This window comes from Taeniopygia guttata, chromosome 15, assembly GCF_048771995.1.
Source record: "Taeniopygia guttata chromosome 15, bTaeGut7.mat, whole genome shotgun sequence".
In the NCBI taxonomy this organism is placed as follows: Eukaryota; Metazoa; Chordata; class Aves; order Passeriformes; family Estrildidae; genus Taeniopygia; species Taeniopygia guttata.
The window spans coordinates 11,681,279-11,698,592 of NC_133040.1; the positions used below are offsets into that span (position 1 = coordinate 11,681,279).

At 40.7% G+C, this 17,314-nt stretch overlaps 3 protein-coding genes across 6 annotated transcripts; 2 read left to right on the top strand and 1 right to left on the bottom strand.

Moving 5' to 3' along the window:
• Window positions 1–2: 2 nt before the first annotated feature.
• Window positions 3–3,609, bottom strand: EIF2B1 (eukaryotic translation initiation factor 2B subunit alpha). Its single transcript, XM_002190086.6, has 9 exons — window positions 3,481–3,609; window positions 3,288–3,389; window positions 3,057–3,193; window positions 2,867–2,983; window positions 2,580–2,692; window positions 1,864–1,932; window positions 1,126–1,201; window positions 812–937; window positions 3–384 (listed from the first exon to the last, which is right to left on the bottom strand). The coding sequence occupies exons 1-9, from the start codon at window positions 3,491–3,493 to the stop codon at window positions 229–231; spliced, it is 909 nt and encodes a 302-aa protein (XP_002190122.5). The 5' UTR covers window positions 3,494–3,609; the 3' UTR covers window positions 3–228.
• On the top strand, window positions 3,486–8,403 carry GTF2H3 (general transcription factor IIH subunit 3). Of its 4 annotated transcripts, none has more exons than XM_072936011.1 (13): window positions 3,486–3,617; window positions 3,770–3,849; window positions 4,142–4,251; window positions 4,819–4,982; window positions 5,236–5,298; window positions 5,524–5,562; window positions 5,995–6,023; window positions 6,108–6,182; window positions 6,368–6,421; window positions 6,646–6,714; window positions 6,828–6,963; window positions 7,046–7,082; window positions 7,170–8,403. In XM_072936011.1, exons 1-13 carry the CDS (start codon window positions 3,545–3,547, stop codon window positions 7,237–7,239), a joined length of 999 nt encoding a protein of 332 aa, XP_072792112.1. In that variant the 5' UTR covers window positions 3,486–3,544; the 3' UTR covers window positions 7,240–8,403. The 4 variants fall into 4 exon arrangements, with proteins under 4 accessions (XP_072792112.1, XP_072792114.1, XP_072792113.1 ...); XM_072936013.1 differs by having other exon boundaries at window positions 5,533–5,562; XM_072936012.1 differs by having other exon boundaries at window positions 4,145–4,251.
• A 572-nt stretch (window positions 8,404–8,975) lies between these two features.
• On the top strand, window positions 8,976–17,167 carry TCTN2 (tectonic family member 2). Its single transcript, XM_012577956.5, has 18 exons — window positions 8,976–9,141; window positions 9,888–10,001; window positions 10,281–10,354; window positions 10,487–10,682; window positions 10,887–10,987; window positions 11,236–11,432; window positions 11,665–11,788; window positions 12,291–12,426; window positions 13,050–13,115; window positions 13,503–13,628; window positions 13,890–13,967; window positions 14,276–14,356; window positions 14,669–14,780; window positions 15,159–15,262; window positions 15,635–15,785; window positions 16,428–16,553; window positions 16,642–16,730; window positions 16,920–17,167. Exons 1-18 carry the CDS (start codon window positions 9,060–9,062, stop codon window positions 17,024–17,026), a joined length of 2,064 nt encoding a protein of 687 aa, XP_012433410.5. The 5' UTR covers window positions 8,976–9,059; the 3' UTR covers window positions 17,027–17,167.
• Window positions 17,168–17,314: the final 147 nt, after the last annotated feature.

Here is a 17,314-nt window from a genome sequence, read left to right on the forward strand (position 1 = left end):
GATTCTGGATACACCATAAGGGATTTTATTTTACAGTATCAAAATAACTCCATCCCTCTTTAAAATAATTTAGTTGTGGCCTCTAAAAGCTGTTGTAACTTTGGGAATTTTTTCAATAGTGGTCCATAATTATGTTAATCCTTCTAATGGCTTTTCCTTGCCATGTTCATGTATCATCCTCCAAGTTCTTAGAGCCCTGATGACACATCCTGTGCAGGAGTCTCTGAGTTACAGGTAGAGTTTAATGAGTTCATCACTGACAGCTGAAGGAGTCAGCACACCCAGGTCTGTGAACAGCAGTGTGATCAGTGAAGGGGAGGTGTAGTCAATCCAGGGGTGCTCCTCTGTTAGGTTCTGACCCGTTTTCAGAGTGTCTGCTTTGTACTAGGAGGAAACAGACCATTTGTTACTACACAACTGCAAGTTAAATCCTCTTTTGGGCAAGAGCAGCGCTACAGTCTCAAGCAGGTGTTTGTGGTAAAACTGAAGGAAGTCAAGTGCACAGACTGGTGCCACCTTGGTCTTAGCTCTTTCATCTCATGTAAAAAGTACAATTTGTAATTCTGGAGTTTGTTGGTTTAACTGTTTCATACCCTCAGCTGCTCCTGTGGCCTAAAGGAACTGCTTTAGGAACAGATTATCAGTATCAGGACAAATTATGGCTGTTTGGTGCCTCACTGTACCATGGAGCAACCCCAAAATGTACCACAGCAGAGAGATCCAGATAATCAGAGATGCTTAGAAGACAATTTTTCACAGACACACCAGTGTGCACCTTAGCTGGGTAAGATGGAAGTTGAGTTTCTCTTACCTTAAACCTATCAGGAACGTCCTGCTGATTGAGAGGGAAGAGTCTGACAAACTTGAAACTTTCTGCTACCACATAAAATGGCTTATTCTGTGCTTTGGCACATACAGCAATTTGATTGGTGCCAATCTGTGGAGACAGATGGAAAAGAACATTGCAGACTCAGTGCTTGCCTGACAATATTGCCCAGCTTCCAACAATTAACAGACATTTACTGGATAAAATCCAAATGGAAGAGACTTCTCAGAAAGCTTCAAATGCTTCAGAGAAACCAAAAGTCCAGAGGTTACAGAATGATGTGAGAAACTCACAATTACCTTGTTGATAATGCCTCCACTTTCAACTACACCTTCAGCACCAACTAACACCAGGTCCACTTTTTCCATAATGTAGCTGTTAAAAGGGGACAAAAAATCCAAGCATTATTGGGTAATAGGATAAATGACTTGCTGAACAGAACAGAAATGAGTAATTCAAACAATCTTTCCATTTTCTGCACTAGTTCCATCTACCTCTTATAATTCCACATGCTGCTGCACATCCTTGGAGTGAGATTTCATCTGCTTCCCTGCAGGAATATTAAGCAGCCTTTTCTTCCCCAGCCATAGCTGACCCTGGCAACTCTGTAAATGCTGGAAGAAGCTGAACTCTAAGAATGTTCAGATTTATTGTAGTTTTTTTTTCTCATGTATTGGACTTGTACTAAGCAGTGGTAATTTAGCAAATACCTTAAGAAAGCAAAAAATTATAACACTTTTGCAAATTAGGAAAAAAAAAAGTGGCTTCTTTGTTTAGCACCTCAGTTCTGTTTTACAGATCTATACAAGTTCTTAGGTCTGGTTCCTTCTTTCATTCCAACATGCAAAATCAAATGCTTGTGTTGTAGCTGACACACTGTAATTGTGCACCTAAAGCTGTAACTCGTTTGGCCTGTTGGATGACTCTCACAAACTAAGTAATATCCCTGGGGTTTGAACAAGCTGCTCACATGTGAGTTTATTCTGTCTTACTGTCAAAATGAAATTGTGATGAAAAATATTTATAACCTGACTTACCCAACTGCAGCATCCAGAATCACAGTCACGGGAATGTTCAGCTTCCTTAGGGCTTTTGCCATTTTTTGCCTATTAAAGAAAATGTTTGGACCTTAAAAATTAATTTTTTAAAGACAATAATATGAAAATACTGTCTGAAAGACTGAAGCCTATCACTGCCCCCATTCCCCTTCTGGTAGAACAGAAAATGAGTTATTATATAGAAATTGAAGGAATTGTTCTGTGTTGTTAGTGACATGTAATACCCAGTGTAGGGTTTACTCCTTCACTTATACAACAATATCTGCTCTGAAGGAATTATTTGGCATCTTTAAGTGACATTTTTAGCTGTATATTTTACTTTGCTATAATTAGCATAATACTGATTATTTTAGCCTACTTCTTAAAGAGATAATTATAAAGCAGTTGTCTCCCATCTCCCAAGGGAAAAGTCTCCCATCTCCCAAGGGAAAAGTAGGTTGCCTGGCACTGACCAAAAGTTGTGAACCTTTGCGGAAAACCTAGATAACGCTAATTAGGATATTGAGTATGGAAAGTTAATTACCAATATTTTTTAGATATTCTTTTCACTTGTCCAGAATAATGTGATATGAGTGATACTTGCTGTTTATCATGCTCCGACCAAGCCTAGCAGCTTTTCTTAGGGCAGGACAAGTTGGATGGTAGCTGTAACTTACCCTATTAACCAAGATAAAACCCAATTAATGAATACTTGCCCTGCTTCATCTGGCTGTGATTCAGTAACAAAAACACTGAATCGCTTTTTGGACTCCACAGCTGCTTCCAACACCCTGAGGACCACCCTGGAGTAGGCGTGTGTCAGTATTCTCTGCCAGGACAAAAATAAATTCACGCATTACATTTGCTGAGCCTGGGGAAACCTTGACTTTTGTCATGGCTTGTTGTGCAGAAGTCCCCATCAGACTCCTGTCCCCTCCTGTTCCTCCCTCACTGCCAGCAACAGCAAAACCGAACAGGAGCGACGCTGCCCCGGCCTACTCACAGCACCGTCTCTGATGAAAGGGTGACACAGCTTGGCGATTTTATTCCTCGAGAGAGAGACTTTGGTGAGGAAGATCTCCCCGCGCTCGATCATGATTTCTTTGCACTTGGAGTAGTCCTGGCAAAGAGCGGGATGCCCGTGAGCGGCTGCGGGCTCCCGCAGCAGCGGGGGCAGCGCGGGCAGCCCTTACCGAGTACTCCAGCGAGGTGAGGCTGATGAAGCGCAGGAAGAGCTCCCCGCCGGAGGACACGGCCACCGAGGAGTCCACCCGCGACAGGGTGTCGATGGCGTCCCGCAGGCTGTTCCGCAGGCCCTGGATGGTCTCTCCTGGGGAGAGGCAGACACGCGTGGTCAGAGCCTCGCCCCGGGGACAGCCGCGGCTCAGCGGGGCCCGCGCCCCGCCGGGGACACCCGAGCGCACCTCGGTCCTGCCTGAGGAACCCCAGCAGCGCGCGGATGGCGGCCACGGCCGAGGCGACATCGGGGTCATCCCTCAGCTGCGCCCTGAACGTCTCGATCAGATCTGAAAGGCAACGGGGAGCGTCAGGCCCAGCCTAGTCCGGTGCCTCCCGGGGCTACCCCGCGCCCCCGTTACCCATTGCCGCCCCCGTTACCGTCCGTGCTCATCGCCGCTCCGCCGCGCCGGGGCGTGGCAGGGCCGGCCCGGGGCGTGCCCGGATGAGGAGCGCCGGGCCGGGCGTCATCCGCGGGCGCCGCGGCCGCTGCGGCCGGGGCGGCGCGATGAGCGCGGGTGAGCGCGGGTGAGCGCGGGTGAGCGCGGCCGCGGGGCCCCGGCGGGGTCTGCCCGAGCTCCCGGGGGGTTTGGGGGTGCCTCGGGGGGCCCCGGGGCTTCACCGCTCCGCTCGGGGCCCGCAGTGACGCCGCTGTGCGCTCCCTTTGCAGATGATGAGCTGAGCCTGCTGATCATCGTCCTCGACACCAACCCGATCTGGTGGGGGAAGAGGGCCTTGGGAGAGGCTGAGGTACGGCCTTTGGGCGCTGGCACTGCTGGTGGCCGTTTCTGGGGGAAACTATAATTTTCTTTGATTTCTGAACTGTGCTAATGTTGTCTGCTAAAGCAGGTATAACGGGTATCGTAATACCTTTTGAAATACCTATGCAGCGTTCTGTGTTCTTTAGAGCTTTTTCAACAGCAAAAGCTCTTTCTGCATCTTCAAATTTAGGTTTTTTAAACTGCAGTAATTTCACAGATTCCTTCTGAATTGCTTCTCTGTAAATGTTATTGTGCTACATCTGCTCTGTTCTTTTTTCCAGCAGTTCACCCTGTCGAAATGCATCGATGCAGTGATGGTGCTGGGAAACTCTCACCTGCTCATGAATCGCACCAACAAACTCGCTGTAATAGCAAGTCACACTCAGGAAAGGTAGAGCTGCTTCTAAAGGTTTCCAGTTTCCTCTGTCTGTCTCCTGATTTTTTTGTTTGATGGCAAGAAACCAAGTTAAAACTGTGTAATATATCATTGTCTTAAAAAAAGAAATTAGCTGAAATGAAGTAGGAAAGAATCTTAATGACTTACAAAGCAACAAAAGGACTTAGAAGGGGGGCTTTATAAATAGACTTAAAAATACACAGAGAGAGAATAAATATGGTAAATATAAACACGGTAAATATGTGTGGAGTGGAACAATGCAAATTGAAGAAGTTCTTTGTTTAGGGAATATTTTTACCTCCAGATGTTTGTGTATCTCAGGATCTACCCTCACGTGCAGCCAAAGAATTTCACCAGATCTCTTAAGAGATGTCTCAAAAGGAGGGAGCTGAATGTGGGTTTTACTCCAGTTTAAGTTGAAGGTCACCTAACTTACAAAGCCTCATTAATGCCTAACGTATTAGAAGGATTTTAAATTAAACTTCAGAATATTGTTATCTGCAGCTGATTAATTTATAGCATTTTTTCTTACATGAATACTTTGCTTTCCCTCTGTTTCAGCCGTTTCCTGTACCCTGGGAAGCGTTGGGCTGCTGCAGATCCCTTCGGAGAGGGAGGCCCTTCCATGGAATCTAACTGCTCCGGCAGCAAGGATGGAAAATATGAATTATTAACAGCAATAAATGATGCAATTGCAGAAGAGATTAAAGACCTCATGACAAAGAGTAAGCAGAAGAAAATTCTAGGCTTGCAGAATTGGAAAACACTTGGACTGTCAAGGAGTTGCAGAAATGTCCTCTGTTTTCATCGTATGAATTTTAATATGCTTAAAGTAGATGAGTTTGTTAGGCTTGACACTTCAGGCCTCTGCCTTAGTATTATTGGCCAAAGAGAAAAATGTATAGTATTTTGTATTGTTAGGTCCAGTAGCTGTTTTTGTATATAAAAGCAACTTTTGCACTTTTTCTTGTATTGCAGCTGACATGAAGGGCCAGCAAACAGAAACCCTGTTAGCAGGATCACTTGCTAAAGCACTTTGTTGTATCCTTTTGGTTACAGAATCTTCAAAGCCTTTATGTGTTCTTAAGACTGTTTCTTATAGTACTAACTTCTAGTTTTCTTGTTTTGTTATAATACTTAAAACTGAACCATTTGCCTGATAATTGTGGCTTGTGTTATCAAAATGTGTATTGGCCGAGGTGGTGAATGTGTGGTGTGGATCATGGAGTTATTTCCACTAATGGAATGTAGATTCCTTAATGCCAGCTAATGTAGACATCAACAAGATGGGCAAAGACCTAAAAGGTACCACCTCTTTTCCTGTTTTCAATACTGAAAGGTTTATTTTAACCTAAATAACAGGTATAAATACACTTGCACATGCAAATATACATGTTTGGACACACCCCCCTTTCCAAAATTGGCACTGATAGGTGATTTATTTTGATCTTTTGAGGTTGCCTACGTTAAAAAAGTTAAAGGACTTGATCAATAGTCCACATCCTTATGGAGATTTTCTGTTGTGAGGAAATAAATTGGAATTTCTGTGGAATAACTGGAGGTTGAGAGGAATTACTCCATAGATAATTGTCACTGGGACTGGAAATAGTTTCATATAGATACTTTATCTGACCTGTTAGATCTAACATCCAGTATATTCTGAGGTGTCATATGCTACAGAATTAAACATGATACAAACAAGGTTCTGATGCATTTCTTTTTCTTTTTAATACTTAGTCAATCAAGAAATTAAATCAAGGATTCTGGTAAGAACTTTTGTTGTCACTATTTTCTTTTAGTCTTGAAATCCAGTGATATATGTAGGTTAACAAGTTTGAATTTGTATTTAGGTCATAAAAGCTGCAGAAGACAGCGCATTGCAATACATGAATTTCATGAATGTGATCTTTGCAGCACAGAAACAGGTGAAGCTGGCCTTTTTTCTATTTATATTACCTTTTATTTTTGTGTAAATAACACAAATGTTAATTTCTCTTATGATTACATAATTTATAGGGCATTTATCATGGAAACAAGTCATGACAGTGACACTGACAGGGCTGTGTGGGTTTTGGCTAAATTTATTTTTCATGCATGTCATCTCTTGCAGAGTATTTTGATTGATGCCTGTGTCTTGGACTCTGATTCAGGTCTTCTGCAACAGGTACAGACTTGCTGTTGTTATTTACCATTTATATTAACTCATAAATACTTGATGTTAGACAGTTCAAGACGTTCTTCAGCTCTTTCCTTTAATCAAGAGTGAGTGTGGAAATATGTTCAGTGGATCTGACAGTTCGACCTGCAGGCCTTTTGCAGTACATGGATATTTTAAGTGCCCTGTTAATGTAATCAAACAACAATCTGATCATGGTTTCTACTTTCCAGGCCTGTGATATTACAGGTGGTATATATTTGAAAGTGCCCCACATGCCATCCCTTCTGCAGTATTTGTTGGTAAGTCACTTAAAAAACACTTCAGTGTGTCATATGTGAAATATTCACTTCACCGACCTGATAATACAGGAATACCAACCCAATTCACAAAATACTTCTCTCTATCCATGCAGTGGGTTTTTCTCCCTGATCAAGAGCAGAGATCACAGCTTGTCCTTCCACCTCCTGTTCATGTTGACTACAGAGCTGCCTGCTTCTGTCATAGGAACCTCATTGAAATTGGCTATGTGTGCTCTGTGTGCTTGTCAAGTAAGTTTATAAATGTTTAACAAACTGATTTCTTATATTCCAATGACCTGTTTTTGTGAAAGCAAATTCTTTGATTTTTCAGTATTCTGCAACTTCAGTCCTATCTGCAGTACCTGCGAGTAAGTGTTTATTCTTTGTAGTTCAAGGGTGGGTGTGCGAATATGTTCAGTGTATCTGACAGTTGCTTTTCCATATTTTTTTTCCAGGACTGCTTTCAAAATATCATTGCCACCTGTCATGAAAGCAAAGAAGAAGAAATTAAAGGTAGCTGCATAGCAACATTATGTAAATACATCTTTACCTCCTCCAGGAATGCCATGAAATGGAACCTACTTGAGAAACTGATGGCACTTTTTATTGGATATGAAAGAGAGCTGTATGCAGTGCTATTACTTGTTTCTTAGGGGATAAATATTTAAAATGTATGTCTTCTATGCGGCCTGTTAAGTAACAAATCACTGTATTACTATGTAATCTATGCTGTTTTAAATACTAATTCTTCACTGTTAGAGGAACCAGAAGTTGCATCCTGGTAAAGATGCACAGCCTGTGAATTTGAGGGTATTCTGTCCACTGCCAAGTTTCACACCTCTGAGTTATTTTCAAAGTCAAGAAAGCTTCAATTCTTTCTATATGTCGGTGTAAAGTTAGGAATTACCATTTCTAGTGTAGGATCAGAATTATAGCACAGTGTTGTTCAGGACTTCAGCTTCTTACTAGCAGTATGAGCCATCATTTTCAAGATGGTTTGTGAGCCACTTGGGAAAAAAAAAAAAGGTGCTAATTGCCCTGCATGTGCACTCACATGTATTCGTATTCCTGTGACTGTACTGTCCTTGCGGTATTTCTTTTTCAATTTGATATCTCTTCATTTGTGGATGAAAAGGCCTCCCTTAGTTTAAAATAGCATCAATAAATGCAGACTAGCTGGTTAGTCTTCAAGGTTTTATTTTGAAACTGGAAAACAAGAAATGTAGTTGTAATCTGATAACAGGCACGCTTCTTATTTTTAGTATGTGGGTTTCCAACTGACATGTGACAAGAACAAAGACTTTTGGATTGGTGTCTTTTATGGCAGGAAGGTCTGCTGTGTACTTCTGAATGTGGCTTTCATTTAAAGAAACAAACAGTATCTCCTTCTAAAGATAACTATATAATTTGGTAGTTTAACCTTTTTCCTGAAAGGAATAGAGAGGAATTTTTTTTTCCACATAGAAAACGAGTTATTTTTTCCTTCCCAGTGTGTTTACAGGAATTTGTCAGATGTTGATATTCACATCAGGTTTTGTCACTGTAACAGCTGCAGTGCCAGTTATTTCTGGGCTTGCCAACCTAACAAGGCAAGCTTTTTTTCATTGACAAAAGCCATTTTGTTTGAAAGCTGTATTTATAATTTACATTGTATAAAACTTTTGTAATAAAGACTGTCTCTTTTTCAAATGTGGTCAGATATTGCTTTGATACTTAAGGGTGAGCTACATGATTTTCCTGGAGTTTGAGTAATACTAGCAAACAAAAGGATTCGTGTTTATTTGCTACAAGTTACATTGTTCTCTTATTAATTAGTACTCTAATGCATATTGGTTAATGTTTCTCTCTCTCGCTTCTCATTCTCATTAGTCCACATGCTCAGTTTCTCTCTTATTTTGGGTTTGAGGGTTTCTTGGGTCACTGGTCTCCTACCAGAATTACCTTTTACCTGCTTAGATCTGTTTCAGCACAATTACTGAGCTGGTTTTACTAATTTCTTCCTTAAATGGGAAGATATCCTAGTGGTCCATAAATTCATAATCAATACTACCTCCCTCTTCCCAAACCATACTGACTCCCTCCTTCAGGTCCGAGAGCCCTAAACTTTATTTATTTATTTATTTATTTATTTATTTTCTCACACATTATAGCTTGTTAGCGTTGTTAGCTCTGTTAATTTGTGACAGGCCTGGAATTTGGAGCTGCCTCGGCGCCCCCGTCGCTGTCCGGTTCCCGTGAGGCGCCGCGTTCCCGCCTCCCCGTGAGGCGCCGCGTTCCCGCCCTCCGCGTTGCCATGGCGCCGCGCCGGCGCTGCAAGATGGCGGCCGGGCGGCCGCCGTAGCGCTATGGGGCCTGCCGGCATCGGGGCGCTGCTGCTGCTGCTCTTGCGGGCGGCTCCCTGCCCCGGGCAGCTGGCCGGGGACACCGGTGGGTCAGGGCGTGAGCGGCCGCAGTGAATGGCGACCTCCGGGGGGCGTGAGGGACGGGCGGGGTGTGGGGATGGCGGTCGGCCCGCGGCGGGATTTGTGAGGGAGCGTGAGGGGAGCGGCGCGGACCCTGAGGGTTCCCCAGGGGACGGTCTTGGGCTCCCCTCCCAAACCCGAACGTGCCGCCGTGGAGCTTCTGCCGCTGCTCAGCACAGAGCGGGAGGGTGAAGCAGTTTTATATCGGACCTTTCAACCTTGGCAAAGGGTAGAAAGAAAAATCCAGTGAAACGCCCAGCTCCAAACCCTGAACTTGGCACTGCGTCCACATGCAGAACTCAGGAGCCCACAGCTCCTGGATCACAGGTGGCAGGACATCCCCCACACAATTCATGGCCCCAAGAAATTAAAAAGTGCAAGCTGAAGTCAGTAAGAAATGCTAAATATGGTGTTGCTGAGCTGTGTAGTATCTGCGTGGGCTGTAAGTGCTGTAATGTTATTTTACTGCCTGTTTACTGGGCATCTTCACACATGTAAACATGTGGCATAGAAAGCTGCACCCACTCTTCCAACACTTGGCAAGAATGGAAATACAGCCCTGTACTAGGCATTACATGATCATTTTCTTCTGTTTGTGACAATTTAAAGTCTAAGAGTGTAAGAATATAGCCCAAGTACAAGATCTATATGTCTTACAGATGTTACCTCTTTCAGTCAACTTATTTCTTTATCCTTTTTTTTTTTTTTCAGTCTTTCAGCCTTCGTTTATTCATATGTCAGGGCCCAGAGTCAATTCAATTTTTCTTGGCAATTCTTCAGGAGTTAATTTTTCTATAATTTTAAGTCCTAGAGATGCAGAGACAGGTAAGAACAATATATAGTTCAATCCCCTTTCCCCATGTAAATAAATACATTTGAATTGTTAATATTTTTAGACACAAAAATTACTAGAGAAATGGTAATGCATGTCATTTAGTGTCTTAATTGGTACAGAAACAGGAATTTCAGACATTCCTGTGATTAACCCTTAGTTCTCAGTTGTTTCTGTGTGAGCTGGGCTTGAGGGGCGCAAGAAGAGTTTAAATGTACTTCTCATTTCCCAGTCATTTCTAAATGACCTTTAAAATTTTTATTTTGTTATAGGAAAATTGCAACTTGCAAATTGCAGCGGAAGTAAAAGAGCTGGAGATTGGAATTTGGATGTAACTCCTGGTGTGGTATGTAGAATACTGATTTTTCTGTTACTCTACTTCATTCCAGCTTCTCTCTCAGAAGCTGATGAATGGTATAGACAAGAGCAATTTAATACAAGCTATCAGAGCTGTCAAACTTTATTTTGTGTTTTCCAGAACACTTCCAAGGTGACTGTAAGCCTCAACAGAACTCTGGAGCTGTGTTTGCCCAATGCCACCGAGTGCTGCCCCTCACCTCTGTGCGTGGTGGAAACACTCCAGGTTTTAGCCTGCCGTGGTTCAGTGATGCTGGCACAGCTCCTGATTCAAGCTGAAATATTTGCCAACTCTTCCTTTGCAGGAAATGTGTCAGGTAAGTGCTAAAGAAGAAATGGAATTTTGGCTGTTCTTTTCCTCTCTGTATGGAAAAATCGGTATTTGAGCAGCAATAAGAGATACTGAGCAGTCAATGAAATATAAAAAAAGGTTTCTACACAGAATCAACTGCAGTGTGCATGGTCTTTTTATTTGAATTTCAGTCCACTTAAACTGATTTTCTCTTCTACTTCTGTTACAGAAAATGCAACTATCATCCCAAACCAAGCATTTAAGCCCTTGGGCTCTTGTCCTTGTAACTTAACAGCTGGAGCTTGTGATGTTCGCTGTTGCTGTGATCTGGTACTTATTTCTTATTAAACTTGGATTAAGTGTTTTCAAAGTTTCTAGAGTCTCTTGTCTGTGGGGAGAGAGAGGTACTGAATGCTTCAGACTAGATGGGCCAAGGGGGGTGTTTGGATATTCCAGTATTTCTGAAAGTAAATATGTTCTCTATACAAAGTTACTTGATTTACCTGTAAGCTTGGCTTTATATATCCGTAAATATTGTGATTACTTTGCTAAAAAGTGACCATTGTTTTCTCTTTCAGGAGTGTACACCAGACTTGCAGCAATTATTCAATGGATCATGTTTCACTGGAGTGTTTGGTGGGGATGTAAACCCACCTTATGATCAGCTGTGCTCTTCCCAGTCAATGGAATATACCCCTGAGTGGTTTCCCTTCCTTTGTGTACAGTCTTCTCTTGACAACACACCATTTCTTGGCTATTTTTATCATGGCTCTACGTAAGTCTTAAGAAAATTTATTTTCTCATCACACTCTCATCACATGCATTATGCAACCAAACATATAACTTGTCTTTATAATGAAAGTTACTTTGAAATTAGGGTTTTAGGGTGTAAGCCTTAAATGCAAGTGGAGAAATGTCATTGGTAGTATATAAGAACAGGGGGCATGAAAGCAAACCTGTAATTATTTGTGTGAGATAAAGAGTTTAATTTTTAAACTCGTTTGCAGTTCTACACCCAAAGTGTCTTCATTTAAGATCCCTCTACAAACGTCTCCTGGGAAACCTTTCACTGGTTACAGAGAAGGAGATCCAATTATAACAGAAGAAGATGAGTATTTTACTGTTCCCCAGGTAATCACTTGGTGCTTATGAGCTTTTGATTCCTCTTGGTTGGTTTGGAACTCCCTGCATCACTTTTCTTATGGCTTTGCGTCCAATTTCAGCAACTTGATGTTGGGAAATGGTGGGGTGTATTTGTCACAAAAACCCCTCAACCAAGCGAACAAAAAGCCCAAAACAAAATCACAAAGTTACTATTGAAAGTAAACATTATCCTTCCTCATCCCCTTTTCCATCCCTGCAAAAGGTAATGCATTTTGGAGACACTTGTTGGTTATAATTATTTTCACAAATGAAGACGAAGTCATGGTGTACATTGAAACTACTTTTACAGCTGTGCTTTTAAAATGTTAACCTCTTTTGCCAGAGGCTGAGGTGTTTTTATAACATCAGATAGCTTGCTTGTCAAAGTGTTATGTGTGGCTGTAGTGCACATATGGGGCATTTTACTAACAAGTAATCTTCAAATGAAAAGCAAGGGGCTAGAAAATCCTCGTTTCTGTGACCCCTGCAGCAATCCATGGCTGGACAGTGTGTTGGGAATGCTCCTGTGGCCTATCTCCAAAACTTTGATGTCAAGTGCCTGACCAATTTGGAGTCTTACAAGGAAGGCCTGCCCCATGATGTGAGGATAAACACTGGCACTGCAGGTATGCTGCACAAATCCAATCAGGAATGTGTTTCATTGTTTCTCACAGCTGCTGGAACAGAACAAACCCGAGGGCCATTGGCACAGTTGTTAAATGTAACATCTTTGTTATCTGGCGGCTGTAGATCAGCATTAGGGAATGTTCTGTTCCTGGTTCTCATGACCTTATAGCAAGTGTCCCACTGTTTCCCAAGATTTAGGAGGTAAGAAATAACAGGGTGGGCCTTTGTGTCCCATTTACCTGTTCTTGGTGACTCATTTTCAGGCTGTTGCAGAGCCCTTTATCCGTCAGGAGGGTGCAGCATCAGCTTTTTAGAGTTAGTGAGAAGTGGTTACTTTCTGCATTATAAAAGCCTGTACTTATGAAGAGTCATCCCGGAGTTTGAGATAATGTGATTACCAACATGAACATATTTTATTTTATGCTCCATAATTGTCTAATTTTGTTAGTCTATATTACCTCTGTAAGACCCACAGTTAATTAGCTCTGCTTTCAAAATACATAAACAGTCTGGGTCTTTACCAAAATTAATTTCCTAAATAATTTCCTACTCAGTTTTCATAACAACAAGGATTGCACCTTGGATGTGAAAACAGAAGTCTTTGTTTATTTTTCATTCTCAGACTTCATCCAACAAAATGTTGTCTATAGAGCCATCACTGACAGGGGCAAATTCATCACTGAAAGTGGTAGGTCTCTTCCGTTTTATTAATGTTTCTTACTTAACCTGGATTTTATATGAAATGGATTTTGATGTCTAAAATGTTTACCTGCTGCAATTCTTAGGAATAATTTTGTATGTTATCTAACACTGAAAAATTAAACTGGCTTCCTGCAAAGCAAGAAGTATTTAATTTACTCCAGTTCATCACAGTTGGTCAGGAAATCCTTACCTTGCATACATGGGGGACTGCACCATTGCACACTGAAACAGTAAAATAAATTCTCAAAAATATGAATGTTGTAGTTTCCAGAATTTTGCCACAGTTTTAATGTGTTCTTTCTCAGCTGCAGTAGCAGAGCTTTCTAATTAGAATACTTTTCATTATGACCTTTTCTCTTTTTCCTTCTGCCAGAAAAACTTGCTGCTGAGGTTCTGTGTCAAAATGTAACTTTTGCAGAACATTATAAATTCATTTGGAAAGACAAGAACATTGAGCAAGTAAATGTCACTGTCTTCTTTGGAAGCTTATGTCATGGAGGTATCAGGAAATTTCTTTTATGATTTTTGATTTATTTCTTTGTCTTCTGTATGGAAATTCTGTGATAGAATCTCTTATTTACTAATTCTTCTTAAAAATAATTTTCCTCAGACTCTAGAAAGAAAATTTTGGGGCTGATTTCCATTAATTTGTGTCAGTTTGAATTTCTATCACTAATGAAAGACAGAAGTTTGTGCCCTACATAGAACATACATTTTGCTAATGTACTTATTTAAAAGTGATACTTTTTTCTTTCACCAGAAATCCTGACACAGAGATTCACAGTCGAATTTCTAAGTTTAAACAGTACTAATGGAGAGGAACTGTTTGAGAATCCAGGTATTAATACTACATTTTGCCTATTAAAAGTAAAAATATTTGTACTGTATATATTCTTGTCAGTGATTACATTTTATATTTCTTTTGTACTTCTTTATGTTGCCAGCCTTCACCTTCCTGCCTTACTACACTGCCAATAGCAGTGAGTGGTTCTTAGGCTTTTGTTGCATAGATACTGATCATTTAAAGTGAGGCCATTGCCACTGCAATGGAAATGTCTTGTCATTTACTTCATTGATGACATTTAAAACAATGCTAATGCTTATGGTTTCTTCTACAGTGTTGATAATTTATCCTTCTGTGTTTAGGGTATCAAGTTGGAAAACCAGTGAAAGCTGCAAATCTGAATGCTTCTGATCCTCTTGGAAGCCTAGACATTTGGCAGCCAGGTACTGGCTTGTGAGGTTGCAACTTCAATTGCAGATAATGCTAAAGTTTTGGAGCTTTGTTTGGTTTATTTATTTTTTAAAACATATTTTAGTTTAAAATCCCTGCCAGATTTTGCTTTTCTTTCACAAACTTTCAAAGGTCAGTGAGAAAACCTTTAATGCTTTATTGGAAAATTGAGTGATTTGTATCTGTTTTTGAACTCTACCACGCTGAGTTTGCATTCTAATGTCTGATGTTTTGCACAAAATTGAAAGCTGGAGATCCAGAGGTGGATAATAGGAAAGCTCAAGTACGATGTTTTCATTTCACAGCTGGTAGAGGTTTATGTGCATCAACAACTGACAGACCAGTTCTGTTTGGAGTAGACTCATACTCTGGGTGCATTCTGGAAGTTGATATTAATGAAGATTGCAGCCTTTTAAGGTGAGCCCCACAAGCTGAATTGTTTATCCCTGCTTCAGCCCTCTTGTTGATCATTATGTGACTGTCTACAAGTTCCTCCCATCAGCACTGGTACATTCTTTTAAAATATTAATGTGTGTGTTTCAGCTTTCTGTGGTTAATAGTCTCACTTCTGTTTTTGATGGGAAATCATAATGATGGTTTCAGTCTTTACTCAAATGAGGATTGTGTTGGCTGCAATACTTTTCCATTTCTTCCCTTCAATAGTTGAAGTTTGTTTTTGTTGTGTGATAACATCTTTCCCATGAAACTAACCTTAGGATACAGTAATATTGCAACCCAGAGTGGTAAGACAGTACAGATTTACATTCTGTGTGATGTTACATTCTTACTTTGCAGAGGAAATGTGACTGAGAAATTGAATGCATTAATACAAGCTACTCACATTGGAAAGAGGGATAATTCCAGTTACAGTGATCTAAATGACTGGGTGGAAATTATACGTAAGTGAGGCTTGTGTTGTTCTTTGTAGTCTAAATATGCCCATACAGTAAATAAAGCATGTCAAAAAAATCCAAATTTCAAATACCTAAAGCTAGTGATATGTGTGTCTGCATCCATCTATCCATATATGTGTACACACTGGCACATAACTCAGTATGTCTGTGGATACTGAATATTTTACACATGTTACTTGGTATTTATCCATTGATAAATTAGTCCTTTAGGTGTTTTTTTATACGGAGAAACATTTTTTAACGTGTTCCTGTGTGACAGTTACCAGCATTTCACTGAGCTATGAGAATAATCTAATTATGGAATATATAATGTTTTCCATAATATTTACATTTAAATCTCTCTATTCTCCTTCACAGGTCTTGATCCATTTAGTTCTAATGTGAGCACTGGAGGCTTAAAAGGTTTTTGTCCAGATATTCCTGCAAACCTAAATATTCGTATAATCTTTGCTAAAGTGGGAGCAGTGCAGGGGATTCCCCAGCAGGAAATTCTTGCTGTTCAAATCAGGTAAAGTGAGTTGTGTCTCTGACTATCTGACAAATAAATGCTTCATTTTGAGCCTTGTTTACCTAACATATCCCAAATTAATTTTACAGACAAAAAGGGTAGGTTTTATTGCTGTTTTTTTTTTACATGCCTTTCACTTTGCAACCCAAATTCCTTTGATCACAACCAGGTTAGTCTTTCTCCCTCTAAAATGAAAATTAAAGAAAAAAATTAATGATTAAAAGCAAATAATCTTTATACTTCACTGAAATATTAAATAAAACACATGATGCTGCCAGCAGCACACATACACAGGGCATCCCATCAGGAGTCACGTGGTGGAATCAACATGATTGTCCTGTGTTCTGGCTTGCCCCATTGCAGAGCTCTTGGGAGCTGAGCTAAGTGCTTTATTCTCTCCTGGAACAGGGACTTTTCACTCTGCAAACACTTCCCCTCCTCCACCAATTCAATCCTTATAAAAAAAGTGGGATTCTGTTCACCTCATTTCCAGACTGTGCAAGTTCTCCCCTTATATGAAGTTGAAAATCCAGGGATTATCAACCTCTTCATAAATACTGTGTGTTTTGTCCTTTCCTGCTTGTGTTTAGGTCCAAACTTCCATTTCCAGCCCTCAAGCAATAGTTACACTTTTTGTTACAGTTACTCAACAGTCTTATGGCAGTTCCAGTGTGGGCTTGGCTGCAGAAACACCCTCAGCTTTCTTCCCATCACAGCTTCTGTTCAGTTCATTGAAGTCCCAGCACAACCACCCCCTCCAGTGACCAGGTAGTTTTGGTAAAAACACCGATAACCTCCCATTATGTTCAGCAGATGTAACATGAATTACATTGACCAAAAAGTTCCTTTTTTCCAGGTATCAGAAGATTTATGCAGAGTTTGACTGCAATCAAAATGAGGTGTGCTGGCCACAACTCCTTTATCCACTGACACGCTTTTACACAGGTAAAATGATCAACAATGTGGGGTGCCACAAAACATGAAAGGCCGTATTTCTTTGAAACATAATTAGATGTGGGGAATTGCCTGAAAGAATGCTTTTGCATACACTTTTATCTGTATCTTTGGGTTGTTGTATAAACTAAAATTTAGCTCTCACATGCTTACACTTTTTTTTTTTTTTTTTTTTTTCAGGAGAACCATATTCCCAATGTCTTGCTAAAGGCCTTTTTCTGGCATTTCTTGTTTTACTTGCAATAATTATGAGCAACCCTTGGTCTTCTAAATTATGGAACAGATAGGTAAAAATTATGCAGAAACATTCTTGGATTTTGTAGACAATTTATGTAAACTTTGAAAGATACATAAAATCAGTACTTCTACAGCATACAGAAAATGGCTGCTACTTAAAATAAAAAGTAATAAATTATTTTAAAGCTCTAGACTTTGTGTTTGGAGTAACAAAGTGCAGAGTTGACTTCAAGAAGGTGGCGAGTCCAGCCCAGAGGCTGCAGCGGGTTTGGGATTGTCCTCATGGATGGACCATTGTCCTCTCAAGCTGGTTCTCTTCTCCTAGAACTCTTGGCAGT